At 46.5% G+C, this 17213-nt stretch overlaps 1 protein-coding gene across 5 annotated transcripts in view; it reads left to right on the top strand.

Annotated features, from left to right (window-relative positions):
- LOC144724151 (protocadherin Fat 1-like) overlaps positions 1 to 16944 on the top strand; it is a 227325-nt gene extending 210381 nt beyond the window's left edge. For 2 of the 5 annotated variants that reach the window (XM_078603067.1, XM_078603066.1), the window contains exons 27-31: positions 268 to 381; positions 2465 to 3147; positions 4007 to 4198; positions 12791 to 12826; positions 14588 to 16944. In XM_078603067.1, the coding sequence (XP_078459193.1) occupies positions 268 to 381; positions 2465 to 3147; positions 4007 to 4198; positions 12791 to 12826; positions 14588 to 15138 (1576 nt within the window). In that variant the 3' untranslated portion in view covers positions 15139 to 16944. The remainder of the gene's footprint in view (positions 1 to 267; positions 382 to 2464; positions 3148 to 4006; positions 4199 to 12790; positions 12827 to 14587) is intronic. The other 3 variants (XM_078603071.1, XM_078603068.1, XM_078603070.1) reach the window with 2 other exon arrangements.
- The last annotated feature ends 269 nt before the right edge of the window (positions 16945 to 17213 follow it).

Here is a 17213-nt window from a genome sequence, read left to right as displayed (position 1 = left end):
ATTTTTTCCATACTGTACAATTATCTCAGATGTTTTTCAGAAACACTTAGGCAGGGCATTGCTGCCTAGGTCAAGAACCATTTCAAAATATACACTTACTAATATTGAACAAAAACATTGGAATGCTTAATTTCAACGATGAATGTGAATGAATTAACTTTTTTTCTATTGCATGTGATGGATCTATTTTGGGTGGTGGCTTTGTCTCTCTCCCGTCTCTCTCTGGCCCTGCTCCTGTCTCTCTCCAACTCTCGTCTGCCCTTCCAGATGCCAGGTCACTGCTCTGTGCACGTACACATTCCAGTGTGAGAATAGTGGGATGTGTAAAGACAGCCAGGAGGGGCCTCTCTGCCTCTGCCTTGATGGCTTCACTGGGGGAAGGTGTGTGCTACCCCCCCCCCCCATTTCCCTCTGTCTCGCACCGCAGCATGTCGCCTTGCCCTGACGCTCTTTCGTTCTACATGTCGCACCTGTTGCACCTGCATGAGAGGCGCCTCTCGGAGTTTTGCTCACCGCCAACATTTCCCGGAATCCGCACGAGCGTCCGTCGGTGGAACGGTGAACGTTTAGCGTCTCCGTCAGTGGCCGCATGTCTCTGTCACGTGCCCGTTCTACAAAAGACATTTATTCGGGAAGTTTGCCCATTGCACCAACAGCCTTCATTCTTCAGAGGGAAGCAATCCTCAATGAACAATTATCAAGGGTACATGGCACTGCAATACCGTATCTTCAATTGCCATGACTGTGAGAGAAATATAAAACTAACCCGTGACCTCACCATCATTTCCTGTATTCCGGTATTCAGCAAATTGCTGAGCTACATTGTTGATCTCACCGAGGCAGCTAAGTTTGCCTCGTAAAATCCACAGCCTGTTTCAATATCACAATGCGGTGGACTGTGCAGAAGCTTGCACCGCAAGGACATTTGTGCTTTTGGCTCAGGAGAGCTGGTAAGGTTTATAATGCAACATTATCTGCTTAACCTAAAGGCTGACTGGATGGTTCAGAGCTGTGGCTTGTATACAATTCAATGTCACCTCTTGAAAGCTCTTACCTCCTTGCTTTCCAAATGCCCTCTTCTAGCAATGTGTCCCTCACCTCTATACTCAAAATACTACAATGCAGTGCCAATTCCCAGCCCCCAGCACACACCCCGATCATCAATTTCCAAAGTGTTAGGGAAATATGATCAAATTAGCCGGGGTCCTTCGCATTGGATGGGTTCGTTCGTTTTTTTCCAGATATGAAATGTCCCTTGGCAGCCGGTGAGAGAGGTGAGGCCCATTAGTTGCCAATGTCATTCGTCGGTAAACACGCTGACAGTCGCACAAAGTATTTCTGGCTGTAGCAATTGCTCTGTCAATAAACGCTTGTGGCACTGCCTTGTGAAAGGACCCTCAAAGCAAAAACAAAAAGTCGTTGATGCTGGTTTAGAACTCCAGAGCCACCAGCTTGCCGCTCAGTTGGAAGCCGAGCCAATGGAGTCGACTGACGACTGCAGGCGATGGTTTATGTTCAAAACATAAACTAACGTCGGCCATTATTGGTGGGTGCTGCAACATGAAACACAATTTTGTATTTAAGAAGTCATCGGTATTCTCAAAATGTACACTTTGGCTAAGTGATAAATCAGCGTTAATTTAAATGAAAGACAACAGCATGGGATAACGGTATATTAAATTAAGAACATGCTTTCATGCCCGCCAAATTGAATAAATGCGTTTCATTACTTGCGCATCTTAACAATGAACTAACATGCGTCGAGGTGCCCTAAGCCCCTCAATTGCATAATCACTGCACTCGACTGATTAACATGTGATTAGCTTGAGATGTTACAAACCATTCTCTCTGATTACTCATTAGCAATGAAGATCGCTTTATTTGCAAGTATTTTTGTTGATATATATGATGATTGTAACACACATTGTTCATTTTATATGTAGGCGTTTGATTCATAATTAGTTTATTTCGGGAAAGGCCGAGTTGGTATGATGTACATTTTTAACTATAACCCTACACCACCTGATAAAGCCAATTAAATAAAGCTGTTAATTGTTCAGTTTCTCACATTACGTATGAAATCCATTGAGGTAAAACAGCCTGGTCAGGGATAATCAAAGGAGTCTATTGACGCTTCTTTTGATAGGTTTTCAGTTGTGGGCAGCTTTAAAATTGGAGCCAATGCCATCAACACACCACGAACAACTCTTGAAAATTACATCACAGGGTCTTTAGTGTTAACGTTCACATCGATAACTTCACCATGAGATAGTGGAATATGTGCTCCGACTTAGCAACAGTAAGCCGCTCAGGCGGCTTCTACACCGACCACTTGGAAATCCAGTGTGGCAAGTCCGATAATCGAGGAGCGGGCCCACGGTATATTGCTCAACGTAAGGGAGCGTTCATTTTGACATCGAGGACGCGCGACAAACGATCGCCACTTTGATGATCTCCGCCGCAGGTGCGAGAGCGACGTTGACGAGTGCCAGACGGTGGCGGGCGGGCCCTGCTCCGACGGCGGACGCTGCCTCAACACGTACGGCTCGTATGTGTGCAACTGCACCGACGGCTTCGGCGACCCGACCTGCACGAAGATCCCCAAGGTCGAGTCCATCGGCTCGTGGCCCCTCAGCTCGGAGGAGCTCATCGGGATCATCGTCTTCTTCGTCGCCCTCGTCATCCTCGCCGCCGTCTTCGTCGTCTTCCGCAAGAGGATCTGCTGCCGGCACTACGCCGACCGGAACATCGCGCTGGTGCAGGGCGACCCCGTGACGGCCTCCTTCGTCGGGAAGTCGTACGCCTTCCCGCCGAACGGCCGGGCGGGCGGCGGGCAGCACGGCAACCGCGACCGCAAGCGCCACCACGGCAACGGCAGGCAGGGCGGCTCCTCGGCCCACGCTCCGCCCCAGGTGCCCGTGCGACCCATGTCGTACACGCCCAGCCTGCCCGGGGAGTCGCGCGGCCCCGGCGAGGGCTCGCAGGGCGGTCACGGCGGAGAGGCCCCCGCCGCCGCCGCCGCCGCTGCGGCCGTGCACGGCTCGCGCAAGGTGGTCGCCGTGTGCAGCGTCGCGCCCAACCTGCCGCCGCCGCCGTCGTCCTCTAACCCGGCGTCCGACAGCGAGTCCCTGCAGAAGGACATTGATGGTGGGTCACGTGGCGTGCACCTCGGGGAACTCAAAGTGTTGTGGAACTCCTCTCGCCGTGAAGTTTTGTGCGAAGAGACTCGAGTGTTTTGTTTGTTACCGGCGCCTCTTTCCCGTGAGTGTACATGCCTGGCCGTGTTTCAGATTTAGCCAGGAAGCGTCATGATCAAGAGCCATGGTCAAATCCATAGCAGGGTGAAGGCATCCCACAGCCGTCGTCAATGCTCATGATGCTGCAACGTGATGAAAATCTGTAATTTGCGCAGAATATCATTATATAGCTTGTCTATGATCTTATGCATGCAGATGAGTACTTTATCTTTATGTGTGCGCCGATTGAAAATAATGCATCCATAGTCTTGAATTGATTCATTGTGGGCCCATTTCTAACATTTACAGGTGTAAGCTCTTAGACAAACTTATTGCCAAAAACATCAAATCCCATGCTCAGGAATTCTCTACTTTGGGCAGACGTACGTAGCCACGCATGTACAGTGTACCTGCGAATGGCCAAAACTAACCCCCGCGGTAGCTAAACTGGTATACAAAGAGGTTGCCCGCGAAAGGTCAAATCCGCGAAGGATGAACCCGCGACGTTCAAGGGTCTCCCGTATATTATCATCAGCCACAATCTGCCCACTGTTGGATGAAGGCCTCCAAAAGCCATCTTGATATTTTGTGATCTCGTAATGCATGCGTATTGAACTTCTTTCCCACCGTACGTAGCCATCTGTGCCAATCAGATGTGCGGGGGAAGGACGACAAACTAAACGCAACGAGCGGTTATAAAAAACGAGTTTTCAGTCTCGATGATTTACAAGTGCACAGCTGTAGCGGCTTCCTGACGCTCGCTGTTGCAGGCAAGCAGGGCGGCGCGGTGCCCCCACGGGCGCTGCACGAGGCGGACGGGCGCTCCTACCCGCCGCAGCGGGACCCCCGCCTGTGCCCCCGCGACGTCCCCGAGGGCGAGCCGAGCGCCTACAACCCCCGCGACAGCATGTCGGAGGTGCAATCGCTCAGCTCCTTCCAGTCCGAGTCCTGCGATGACAACGGTGAGTCACTTTTACCCCGGCTATGCGCCTTTTCCAATGCTAAAAAAATACAAAATTCCGCTCGGAGGTGGTCGGGTGGCTCGGTGGTTGACACGTTCTGGGTGTGAATGCAGGCAGTCACACCTTGATTCCCTCTGTCCCGTTCTGAGATGTCTGCAAGTTGCAGGGTGGATGTCCCCTTCACCGCTGAACCTCTGAACATGCAAGGGGTTCTCAGTTAATTTTATTTAGAGAGGCGTAGTGTCGCTATTTTTAAAGACATTGTCATGTACTCACTGCAGAGACTGCAACGACGAGACCACAATCGATGATAGCTGGCGCAAAACTTCCCCAGCTATCATTGATACGTCTTCCAACCTGAAGACGTAGCGATAGAGTTATTTTACACGTACGCCATCGGAATGGGAAAAGGTTTGACCGGGTTCGCAAGTGTAGTGAGTTTATGGTCTTGGTCTGGTCTAAAATGACTACACAAGATTTACGTCATGTAACATTCAGTTTTTCACTTCATTTGAATGGATGCTAGCTCTGAGAATCAAAAAGAAATATTGGTTTGATTGCCATGCAAAAATAAAATATGTGTGTCTTCCCTGATGTCAGTAAAAACGGTTACTTGACGTGATCTCAGTTGCGCGATTATCTTCTTCTGAAGGCCGACTTCTGACGCACCGGGGCATGCACTCTGCTCTGAGAGCTTTACCAATGGGAATTCACGTCCTGATATGATGCGGATAGTGCAATTCCTCTAACATTCGAAAAATAATAAAATGAACAAAACCAAATGTTTCACCCCGCTGATGTCGCATGCAGCTACGTCACAGGTCACACTGACCCATCCCATTTTCAACCATCAGTAAGAGGAGTGTCCTAAAGTCTACAAGGACCAATGTCAGAAGAGCTGTTTGTGTGTTGGGTGTGGCTTCAAGGGATGCGATACACCGTGAACCCAAAACTCTTAACTGGTGTTGTTTAAGGGACACACATTAGTGGCAGTGCATAAACCACAAGATGTATTTGACGTGATTAATTTATTAACTGTTCGTTTCAACAGTATTTCTCAATCCCATGTATTCAATAGAAGAACACGACGTTCCTTTGTATTCTCTTTTAATATCAATTACATTTTGCAATTTACCAGACACATTTTAAAGATGTTAACTTTTAATCTATCTTTTGGTGGTTCAACCCATGTTGCGATGCTGCAATTGATGGGCCTGAAATAATGCCACTTGATTATTGCAGGGATGGTAATTGCACGTATGTTGGTTTCAGCCGAAATGCATTTACATCGAAGTCTAGACACGTTCCTCAGTCGAGCAGCGCTGCCCTTTATTCTTCCTCTTGGTTGGTTGCGTGATTTGGCGAGTGGTCAGTTTTGAAATAGTAATGGATATAGATAGAAAGCATATGCCACCCTGGGGAAATAAACCAGAGGTGCATACTCACAAGTCTCCTAAAAGTAGAAAGCCTAAAAATAACGTGTAACTATTCTGGGTAGGAACTGAACCTGCAGCTACCTTTTAGGCAAAAAAAACCTGTTTCTTAAAAACAGCGAATGTGTCCACTGCTGCCCATCACATGAATGTTACCCTTTCCCATTCACATGTGCGATTTAAATCATTCTTAAAATCCGTTTTTTGAAGCTGAACTTTTGAATGTCTAGGTGATTAAATGTAATCAGAACATTATGCAAATTGCTCATTTGTTTAATTCCCATTTGCCATGCTTAACCGCAATTTGCATAAAACTCTCAACAGCTGCAATTAAAATCACAAGACAGATGAGGTCACGTCTATTTCAACCCCCTGGAATCTTGCAACACTCTCGCTCATGCTAATTTGTTTTTGCAAATGAGCACTAATTTATGGAATCGCCTTTGGCAAAACATTTTCGTTGTATGCGCCCACAAGTCAAGTGGACCCCAGACACCGTGCCGTCAATACGGTGGCAATGCTTAGCTCATGGACACTGTTACGTCATCCAAGATATTACATAATGAACCTTAAGTCAACAGGATAGAAAATATGAAATTGGCTTCGATTGTTTTACTGTCAAACACTGCATTTGTTGTTATGGGATTCTCACAGATTTCCCAAGCAATGTGAATGAGCATATTGCGTTCACATTTTTTTTAAATAAAATACACATATGCTATATTTCCCTTATCCCAATTGCTATAGCATTTAAAAATATATACATTTTAAATCACGTATAATTGTTCTCATCGTGCCACTTCTGGCATCACCTTAAAGCAGTGACTATTTAAAGTGGAACACGGTATATACCCAATGTGTGCACCCGATTCAAGAGCCGAATGGCTCACAGGGCTATACCAAATAAATGAAACTGAAATGAAACTGAAACTGTGTGGAGGAGGAGTCGTGGTGCAGTGGTTGGTGCCCTGCGCTAAGAAGCCGGCGACCTGTTTGATTTCCGGCCGCAGTTAACAAAAGTGGCGAGTGACATCTGAGCAGGGCCTGGCCCCCACCTCTGTGAAGAGCGACCCACGCTGACCAGCGTGGTAACTAACATCTGGTCAAACAACCCCCACGACTGACAAAACACGGGGATGCCATCCTCGAGCAGTGAGTTGGCTAAGGGCTGCAAGTTTATCTTTGTATTATGATTATTACTCCTTCCAGGACTGTACATTTGGAAGCAAATTTCAGTATGTGCAATGTCTGGTTGACGAATCAGTGAATTGTGCGTTATAATACACAGTGACATTTGCTAAACTATGGCTTGCAGCTAATCAGAAACGTGACCTCGGCCTCACGTTCTCTGTCGTGATTAACACCTCAAAGCTGCCTTTTCCGGTTACGTTTAAAACAATCGAATCGAATTTCAAGAAGTGGGTACCGTGTATTTCTTACCACATAGAAGCTGTTTAAATGTTCTGGAACCTGTCTTGCCAATCCTGACCTCTAGGATACTGTACTCAAAACCGATACAACCATTAATTGTGCAAAGAAACATGTGGAGCCCGTGTGGTATTTGAAATGTCAAACTCATGCCAATGTTTGAGTCGGGGATCCTGCATGCTCATTATTAGTCTGACGGGGCACAGGTGTACGTCTACATCGCAATTTACGATGCTGCTGTTTCATTCGAAAAACAAACAAGTCGGCAGAGAGGGGGCACAGACGTGTGTGTGTAGCGTTCGTACTCGGGGCCAGGGACATGTTCATGCACAGTGGGGCACAGCATTCAAGGTATCCAGGTCGGCTCGCAGCTGCTGTGTGCACCAGGACGCGACACCGTCACCGTCAAACTTTACTCTTGGCGATGTGTTAAATGGTGGCTATTATTATTTCTGATTCGTTTGCGTTGCGAGTGATTCGCGCTGGCAAACCTCGCAGCCAGCTTACGAGCTACGTGCACCAGAAGGGGAATCACGTCGTGTGTATATTTACGAATTAAAGTTTGCTCCTGAATTGTGACGATGCCTCATTGGATGTCCTGAAGCAATATATCGTCATTGAGAGCTCACTAGTTTTAATCCTAATAATTGTTGGAATGAAAACATAATGCCATGTTAGAATTTGAAGATGTTAACATTTTACACTTATTTCCAGTTTTCAAAATCACTCTGCAATCAAATATTAGTCATTCTCAGTACGCCTTTTGGCGTCCTCTGGTCTAACACCGTTTTGAGACGAGGCTCAAAAGAAAGCTGTCTCTGGTGTGGACCAATACGTTTCAAAGACAATGCATTTATTATCAGAGGATGTTTTTTGTTTGCATTCTGACCACAAGTATTGTGGTTAATTCGGACATGATTCCTTGTAAAAGGTTTCATGTTGGTGTTTTAACATCTCAACACCTGTTTTGTTCCCAGAAAAAAGGGGAACACGTATTCTCACTGAAGTATCACCACAAGTTAGGGGCCCTCTGCTGGGCTGATGTTACTCCAAGTATTTTTTAATTTGTGTTTCCAGTTGTTCTGAAGCTTATGAGAGGATTACATTCTCCCCGTGATTTTAAAGGTTGGAAGTTGATGACGTTTTGGGGGGTCCATCAATGAATGCACTTCGTGTCTGAGCACGGTCCTAGCTTTCAAGGCCCATCAAGTAAAGCTCTCACTCAAATCTTGGATTCCTATCATGTTGGTTATCCGCAATCATGTTGTACCTTTGCTCCACAAGCGCGGTGTAGCTTACTGAATTTGTCAATTACGGTAATTGAAGCTTTTTTTGTCATAACAATGTCTACTTTTGTGGCATAACATTTTATCAAATTAGGCTTTTTGCTTTTCAAATTCCAATCTCCGTATTTCTTATGAATTATATTTATCTTTTGTTCATATTCAACCAATGAAAACCAATTTTGTGTGCAGTCATGGATAATTTTATTCACCTATTTAAGCTCAAAAGGAAATTATTCAGCGTGTATTGAAAGTGCTCGTGATGAGTTTGTAAGTGCGTTTATCCCTCGCCCGTCCTTGTTTATAATCTGGTTTCCCCCGGGAAAAGCTGTGGCTAAAATTGCCAAAAGGGCGGTATCTGAAAACGCTTGCCTTTGTGACTTTTGTCCGTATTTTTTGTAACCTAATTCAATACAAATATTAACATTTCTCAATTGCTAAAGGTTTCCCCATTCTCAACAGATAGTTCTAATAATGCATAATTTCCCAAAAGCTTTCTTTATATAATTGGAACATTTCGCGTTGACGGTGCCGAATAGCAGTGTACCATTGCAGGACGTGGCCAGGTGGCTGGCCTCAGCACAGCCCACTGTGCCGAGGCCCCCCATGGCCCTCTGTGGCCCCCCATGGCCCTCTGTGGCCCCCCATGGCCCTCTGTGGCCCACCATGGCCCTCTGTTGCCCACAAAGGCCCTCTGTGGCCCCCCATGGCCCTCTGTGGCCCCCCATGGCCCTCTGTGGCCCACCATGGCCCTCTGTTGCCCACCAAGGCCCTCTGTGGCCCCCCATGGCCCTCTGTGGCCCCCCATGGCCCTCTGTGGCCCACCATGGCCCTTTGTGGCCCACCATGGCCCTCTGTGGCCCCCCATGGCCCTCTGTGGCCCCCCATGGCCCTCTGTGGCCCACCATGGCCCTCTGTGGCCCCCCATGGCCCTCTGTTGCCCACAAAGGCCCTCTGTGGCCCCCCATGGCCCTCTGTTACCCACCAAGGCCCTCTGTGGCCCACCATGGCCCTCTGTGGCCCCCCATGGCCCTCTGTGGCCCACCATGGCCCTCTGTGGCCCCCCATGGCCCTCTGTTGCCCACAAAGGCCCTCTGTGGCCCCCCATGGCCCTCTGTTGCCCACCAAGGCCCTCTCTGGCCCACCATGGCCCTCTGTGGCCCCCCATGGCCCTCTGTGGCCCCCCATGGCCCTCTGTGGCCCACCATGGCCCTCTGTGGCCCCCCATGGCCCTCTGTGGCCCACCATGGCCCTCTGTGGCCCTCCATGGCCCTCTGTTGCCCACCAAGGCCCTCTGTGGCCCCCCATGGCCCTCTGTTGCCCACCAAGGCCCTCTGTTGCGGAGGCACGGACGGACCACTGCGAGGGACCGGCTGGGCTGGAGAGACCCTCACCACCCTTTGTCGGGCAATCGCATTCTCAGTAGTTCACAGTGGTCGCACATTTCTTTTTATATTGCACATCTAGAGACACGTTGAACTTCGTGCGTATCAACTGTAGGAAATACAGGGACAGGGTCCATTTTGGGAGGGTAGAGATGGTGGCACGGTGGTTTGCGCACCGCACTTTGAATCTGGATCCAGAGTTCCATTCCCAGCCACGGCTAACGTCGGTGCCTTGCGTTATTTGAACGAGCCCTGGGCCCCATCCCCTTTCATTACGCAGCACCGGTCCAGCGCGGTGCATTCTGGTCAAACAAACCCCATCACCTAAAGGCATGGGGAGGCCTTCATCCAGCAGCTGATTGATATGTTGCATGTAAATTAAGTACTGTGATTGCAAGTTTAGATATACCGTGAAGCATTGTAGATAATTGCTTCTGCATACTGTATACAAGCATACAAATGTAATGGAATACTAAGGACATCTGTCACCAACTTGTTGGTACCGTTAGTCTTAAGATTAACGCAGCTTTGTGTATTAATCGTGCAATGTTTGCTGAACTTCTTTCGCACCGTATGTAGCTAACTGTGCAAAAGGGCGGTGCGGTCACTTCACTGTGAAGTAAATAATATTTAGATTAAAATACGTTTTTCATTATGTGCATGCATTTAATGCATCTCTCAAAGATGTACTGAATGCTCACTGTAATCCTACATGCATGCAAATGCACTTTGAGAAGCGCTAGCCACAACACACTCACAGATTGCATTCGCGTTCTTTTAATGGACCTCACAGTCAACTCGATTAAAGCGACGTGTTTCAACGAGTCGACTGTAAGTACGCGTCAAGTCATCTTGCACAACAGTGAGTTCAGGGCCCGATTACTGTGGGACGGAGGGCTAAGCGGGCAGCCGAGGAGACGTGCCGAATCTTCGCAGACGGTTTCAAGCGTGACAACATTCAGCATGCACCTCCCCAGTGGCCTGGTGCTATGTACACACACTCTCTTGGGTCACGAAGAGGGAATCGGTATGCATTTAGTAACTCGTGAATCCGGACCTCTCACATGGTTTGTGTTCAAATGCGGTTGAGGGTTTGTGGCCCAGAGACTTTTCAGAAGATCAAAGCTGGGGATCTTCTACGTCGGGACTCTTCCGTGAGGTGTTTGTTCAGCACTCCTTGTGAACTCAATTTTCCAAGCATCATCATCATGAAGGGTGGAAGTTCCATTGTTGAAGGTTAAGAGCCTGGGTCCAGAAGCTCTAGCGTGACTTCATTATTACTATTTACGATCACTCCTCTTTTTATTTTACCAGGTAAGGCCCAACTGAGCTATGTAAGCTCTTTTTCAGAAGCGACCTGGCCACAAATGGGGAAATTTATAGCAGCCAAATACTAACGCGTGTTGATTTTAATTGTGGAGGGAAAAACCAGAGGACCCAGAGAAAAACTCTCGCGGCCACGGGGAGAGAGACGTGCAAACTCCAAATGTACAGCAGGCGTCAGGGTCGGGATTGAACCCACGGCCTGTATACCAGGCGAGGTAGTTAACATCTCACATCTCACTACCGTGGCAAGATGTTATTATATTGTATATAACGAAAGTTTATATATAACATATTTCTCTCAACACTGGTGGCCTGGACCACCCTTGCCTGTACGTGTACCGTGTGAGGAGAGGTGAAGCTCACGTTCGTGTGCACTGCTTAGGCCATCGAAGTGTTCCGTGTGGTAGGAAGTGCAGGAACAAGTGGCGTTAGAGCGAAACCACAAGGCCGCGTTGGTGCCTCTCTCCCTGAGGATACACTGAAAATGTACGCAATGTTCTAGACCAATGTAAATAAGGTATCTAACTATAATAACAAACATACTTACAAAATATTAATATTGCCTACATTTATGAGTGTGATCCTATGTTTATTTATGTTTTTAAATTGTTATGACTGAGCACAAAATTACATTTTATACCAGTTGCATTTTCTGTAAATATTTGTTCCACAAAAGAAAAACTTTCAATATTTACTTTTCCCTTCGGGTTTATTTTCAGAATTTATGGAATGTTTTATCACTTGAAAAACAATCAAGAATGATTAGACCTTAATGCACTTCATTCAAATACACATTTTTACATTATAAGTGTGCCCCAGACACATTTTATGCGCGAGAACAGTTTGGCAATGGCCATTTTGGTGACTTTAAAGATTCCATTCAAACACGGGGGACGGGGAGATAACTCCAAGTCGACAGAGTGAAATAAGTACGTGCAGCCCGTTTAGTTAGTGCACTGCTCATGAGGGCCTCTCCCCACTGCTCGCTGGCGCTGAGAGACGGCTTGAGCACGCTTCACCTCGCTCGTCAGTGCGTGTTGGTGAAGGCAGAAACGACCTGGCCACAAATGACAGCCCAATGAAATGGCTTATCATGTGGAAATGTACAACAATGAAATACTCTAAACACATGTTTCTAAATGTAGAGGGAAAAACCAGAGGACCCGGAGAAAAATCGATTTGACCACGAGGAGAAGATGCAATTTCGAAATAGACAGGCATCGTCAGGGTCAGGGTCGTACCCACGACCTCCTGTATACCAGGCGAGGTAGTTAACATCTTGCGCGGCGCAAATAATAAATATAATTGACATTGTTGTACACTGTAGTTCCAGACCTATAAGCCATAAAGCTTGACATGAAATGGGCCGATGGTGGGATGATTTAAGTGAAAACTCACGGCGATTTCCTTTTCAAAACGAGCACCCTGTTTGCAGGCCTGAGCCAGTGGTGAAAATGTAGTTTTCACCACAAAGTGGTACCTATTTTACTAACCCTGGAGGAACGATGGGCCGAGTCAATCCACAACCAGCATTTGAATTCGCATTACTTCCGATTGCGAGCCGCTGTGCCACGTGGCGGGGTACCATGGGTTGACACCCGTTGTCATGGTACACAGGGAGCGGCGTCACCCAACGCTGCTGTTTGTATCATGACAGTAGCAGTAGTTTGCTGCCTTTTGCTGAAAATGTTCCCTCCTGTTTACGACAATGTGTTATTTGTTTCCTTCCCATTTCAGCATCCATAGTGGAACCGGCAAGGAGTGTACACCGAGGTGACATGTGTGCATGAGAGCGGTGGCGGGCATGTGGGCATGTGGGCACGCTGGCGTGCCGTGCTTGCACGTTTGGCTTTGTTGAACAATGTGCCCGTCTCCTCCACGTGTGTTTGCACATTCTCTCGCTCCTCTTCTGTCTGTCTGCATGGACTGTTCTGCGGTTTGTGAGCATGGCAGTGCATTCTGACCACTAATTTAAATACAAAATTAAGGTACTGAATTCTAAGGCATGTGGCTGCTTTCAAGTAAAACACAATGTTTATTTGCTTCTTGGTTCTTGTATTCATTTGCTCATGTATTCATTTCAGTCACTGTCTTAACATGTTTTCACAACCAATGTTGCTATTCGTAAATAGATTCTGTTGGGTTAGGTTGCGCAGTGTATAATATCGAGTTTTGACCGTAATCTTCCACCACCTGACAGAGCCAATCACGTCAGGTTGTCACGTGACCAAATGTGGCATTTGGTTTTTTCGCAAATCGGAGGAATTTTGAAAAGCGAGCCGAGTTTTTATTTCCCCCCCCACTGGATTTCTCTCCTGTTAAAAATATTAAACATGTGAAAATACATCGCTGACACTTTAGAATCATTAACTCAGCAACTTTTACAATACATGGAGAATATACACAAAATGGTGTAGGAATCCACTTTTTAAAAAATTATATCGCGCTTAAATGTTGTGTTGCTGATGCTGCTATTGTGCTTGGATGGGTTGCTTGCTTACTTGTGCGATGGTAAAAGGAACGTTGCATGTGTTTTTTTGTGGCCAGTGTTGGCTTGGCTGTTGTAAAAGCCCTGCAGGGAAAGTGGTTGCATGGTAAACCGATATGTGTGCATTTTGTCCAGTGCTGGTTCTGCTGCCGTTAAAAAAAGATACAAGTCAGTATTGCAGCCTTTCTGGTTGTGTTCAAAGAGATTTGTATGGCATTGGCATAGCGTTAGTGCCAAAGTCATATAAATGTCAAACGTTATTAAATGTTTATTGTTCTGAACCTTTCACTGTTCTTATCATGCCATTTGGAAGACTTGCCCAAATATTGACACTGATATATTTCTTCAGTACAAGTTCGATCTAGATAATATACATTATATATTACACATTATATATACACATTTTACTTCAGACTCCCTTCAACATAAATGAACGATGAGGATCATTGTTTTCACTGGTCAAAATAACTTGCATATAAATATGTTCAATTCGTGCAACAATAATGATAAGTAGCCTTGAAATTGAGGCTTTAAATTAGATTAAATATACAAGAAAACATTGCTTTATTATCATCTTACATCCCAATAAAATAGATATATATCAACCAATACATTTGGCTGACACTACAAATTTTTTTTTTACGGAGTTTATAGTTTAACACCAAGCATAATAATTATCTTTTCATTATTTATTGAAACATTATTATAATCTTCCCAGGATTATTAATACCCGTGGTTTGTTTTAACAGTTCAGCGGTTAATCTCTTCAAATGACAATATATTTTTCAGTTCACAGTTGTATTAGTATTTAATGTAATTGTAAGAATTGTACAATCGGATATTTTACACGACTGTGAGGATGGTTAGAAATCCTGTGATGCACACATTCCGGGTTTCAGGAACACAAACGCATGATGCCACGGGTGAAGTGTTGAGGATGAACACGGCTACCGCTTGCTCCATCAGAATAAAACACGTGCCCGCTTTGAACGCTCGCCCATCAACGTCTCGCTAACGGCAGCAACGAATCGATGGTTTCCCCGCAGGCCTGACGTGGGACACTTCCGACTGGATGCCGCACAACCAGCTGCCGGACATCGACGAGTCGGGGGAGGCGCCTTGCCCGGAGTACGCCGACCCTGCGGAGATCGAGGGCGACTACTACCTGGGCGGGTACGACATCGACAGCGAGCTGCCGCTCCCCGAAGACGCCTACGACGAGCGCTTCGACCCGCTGCTGCCGCTCTGCGCCGTGCCGTCCACGGGTAGCATCGACGCACCGCCCGGCGGCCCCGCGGCCGCCCGGCACCGCCGCAACTTCCACCCGAGCCAGTACCTGCCGCAGCACGAGATGCCGTCGCGCCGCTCCGCGGGAGACTACGGGGCGATGTTCACGCGCTACGACGGCGAGTACGACCTGGAGACGGGGGGCTCGCCGCCGCCCTCGCGCGCCCGCCGCAGGCTCGACGCGTCGGCGGGCCGCGAGCTGGCGCCCGACGCAGAGCTGGACGGGGACGACGTCGACGGGGAGGGCCCGGACGACGCACTGGACGTGAAGATGCCCGGCGTCGTCACGAGGCACCACACCCAGGTCTAGCCGCCCGGCAGGACGTTTGCCCGGCTGGCTGATGCCGCCACCCCGGCCCCAACGCTGCGATTTTGAGTTGAGGAAGAAGCGTACGGCGAACCGACGCGGCGTGAAAGCCCAACGCATATGCGTAGAAATGAAAAGAAAAGGAAATCGGCGTGCTCTAAACTTTATCACCAGCAGCTCGGACACGTTTCCGTGTTCCACCAAGCGCCGTTGTGTGGATGTTTATAGTGAATAGCACCGTAATTTCGTCACGGCGTTGCTCTAGGCATTGGGAGATTTAAACAAAGTTTAAGCACAGAGCACGATACATGGGACAGAATCACAAAAACTGTGGAAATGCCTGGCACCTAAGCACAATTATAATAACCAAACACTGTGCCTATGTGTTAGTCGAAAGCACCTTGACCACATTTTACTCTGAAGATGCCTGCCTAAGCCCCAACATGTATATCTGCCACAACTGACTTTGCTTTGACATATTCTTAACAAGACCAATTATAAAAGTAACATAAAAGCACACGGCTATGAAAAGACTAATTACGTGAAGATATGAAGAGGACTTTTTTACCATTTTTTGAATCGGTGTAAGAAAAAAAGCGCAGCTTTTGACATTTTTTTAATTTCCATTTCACATCCATTGAAGGTCATATATATGTGTAACTGTTGGACAATACTGCCTTTAATTAGCTCAAAGCAGTCGGGTGTGTGTGTGTTTATCATTCGCTGTCACATTTCAAATTTCACACCATTTTTTCCACATGTATTTTTACGGATAAATGTCGTAGGTTTTCTCACGCGTGCTTTTTGAGTTTCTGTGTAAAAATCTGTTTTCAAGTGGATTTAAAAATGTTGTATTTGTAAGCAATTTTTGGTAACAGGTTTATAAAGAAATGATTTGTTTTTTTTATAAAAATGGGAAAATGCAGTGCTATGAAAAGCAATAGCATTCACTGCACTAACGGAACAGTGTGGTTGTTTTTGTAACGTGTTGATTTAAATGTTGCAGATATAAATAAGTGAGGAAAAAAACAAATACTTGAAGTAGCTTTGGTGCTCACCAAAGTAGGCCTTTTTTTTGTTTATATCACAGGCAAAGTCTGCACTGTCTAATACAAGTACAAAATAACCACTGCTGCTGCTCCCACTGCTGCTGCTGAGAGCAATGGTACATGGCCTGTAATCTAGGCTGATGGCAGGTCGGGGTTGAGGAATTGCTTGATGATGGGAACACAATCTTTGCTAAAGTTGTATGTGCCATTCGTCAGTTCGCAAGTGTTGTGTGATTAGTACATCTGAGACTAAGCGGGCACGCAGCCTTATCGGGACCGTTTAAACCGAAGGGTGTTAAAATACAATGATTTGACGGCCAAATGTAATCAGATATTTACAACAGAGCACAATCCTCGAGTTGGCATAAGTGAGGCAAAGTATGATTGCGTTTGAGGCTGCCTCAATGGTATGATTTAAATTGCTGTGTGCACTGTTACTATTTAATTTAAAAGTGAGAATAGAGAGTAAATATTTACATACCTGCAGATAAATCATGGCCTTGTTTAACTGCTTACATCTGCAGGGTCAACTCTGGGTAGGTATTAGCCATTTATCAAGTGAGTATTCTAACCCTGTCTGTTTTGGAGGCTGGTTACAAGGTGTGGTTTAGTTCTTCCTTGCAGCAGATTGATGTGTTGCCATTTGCCAGTATAACTGAAATAACGCGTCTGCTTTGTGGTGTATTGGGACTTGGGAAACTGCCATTTGCTTTGTCCTGTTCAAAGTTATATTAGAATAAAACTATACATTGTGAAATAACCTGTGCACACAATTCATTCAACTGCATACAGTACTCAATATATTAATAGGGCCTAATGAATCTTGTGAGAGGTAATGTCTGTTCGTACCACCGTAAGGATCACCCGCAGCGGTATTACTTTTGAGAGTGGCATTGATTTTTAAATAAGTTTAGCACAACTATGATGCCCACGTGTGGGCATTGCCTCACAGAAGTGTGAATGTGTCGAAATCGAGTTTGTTTCGGGCTTATCTTCCAAATAAATTAATAGACAAACAATAATAGATAT

Source organism: Lampetra planeri, chromosome 19, assembly GCF_965212315.1.
Source record: "Lampetra planeri chromosome 19, kcLamPlan1.2.h2, whole genome shotgun sequence".
NCBI lineage: Eukaryota > Metazoa > Chordata > Hyperoartia > Petromyzontiformes > Petromyzontidae > Lampetra > Lampetra planeri.
This window is presented reverse-complemented; position numbering and strand designations above follow the sequence as displayed.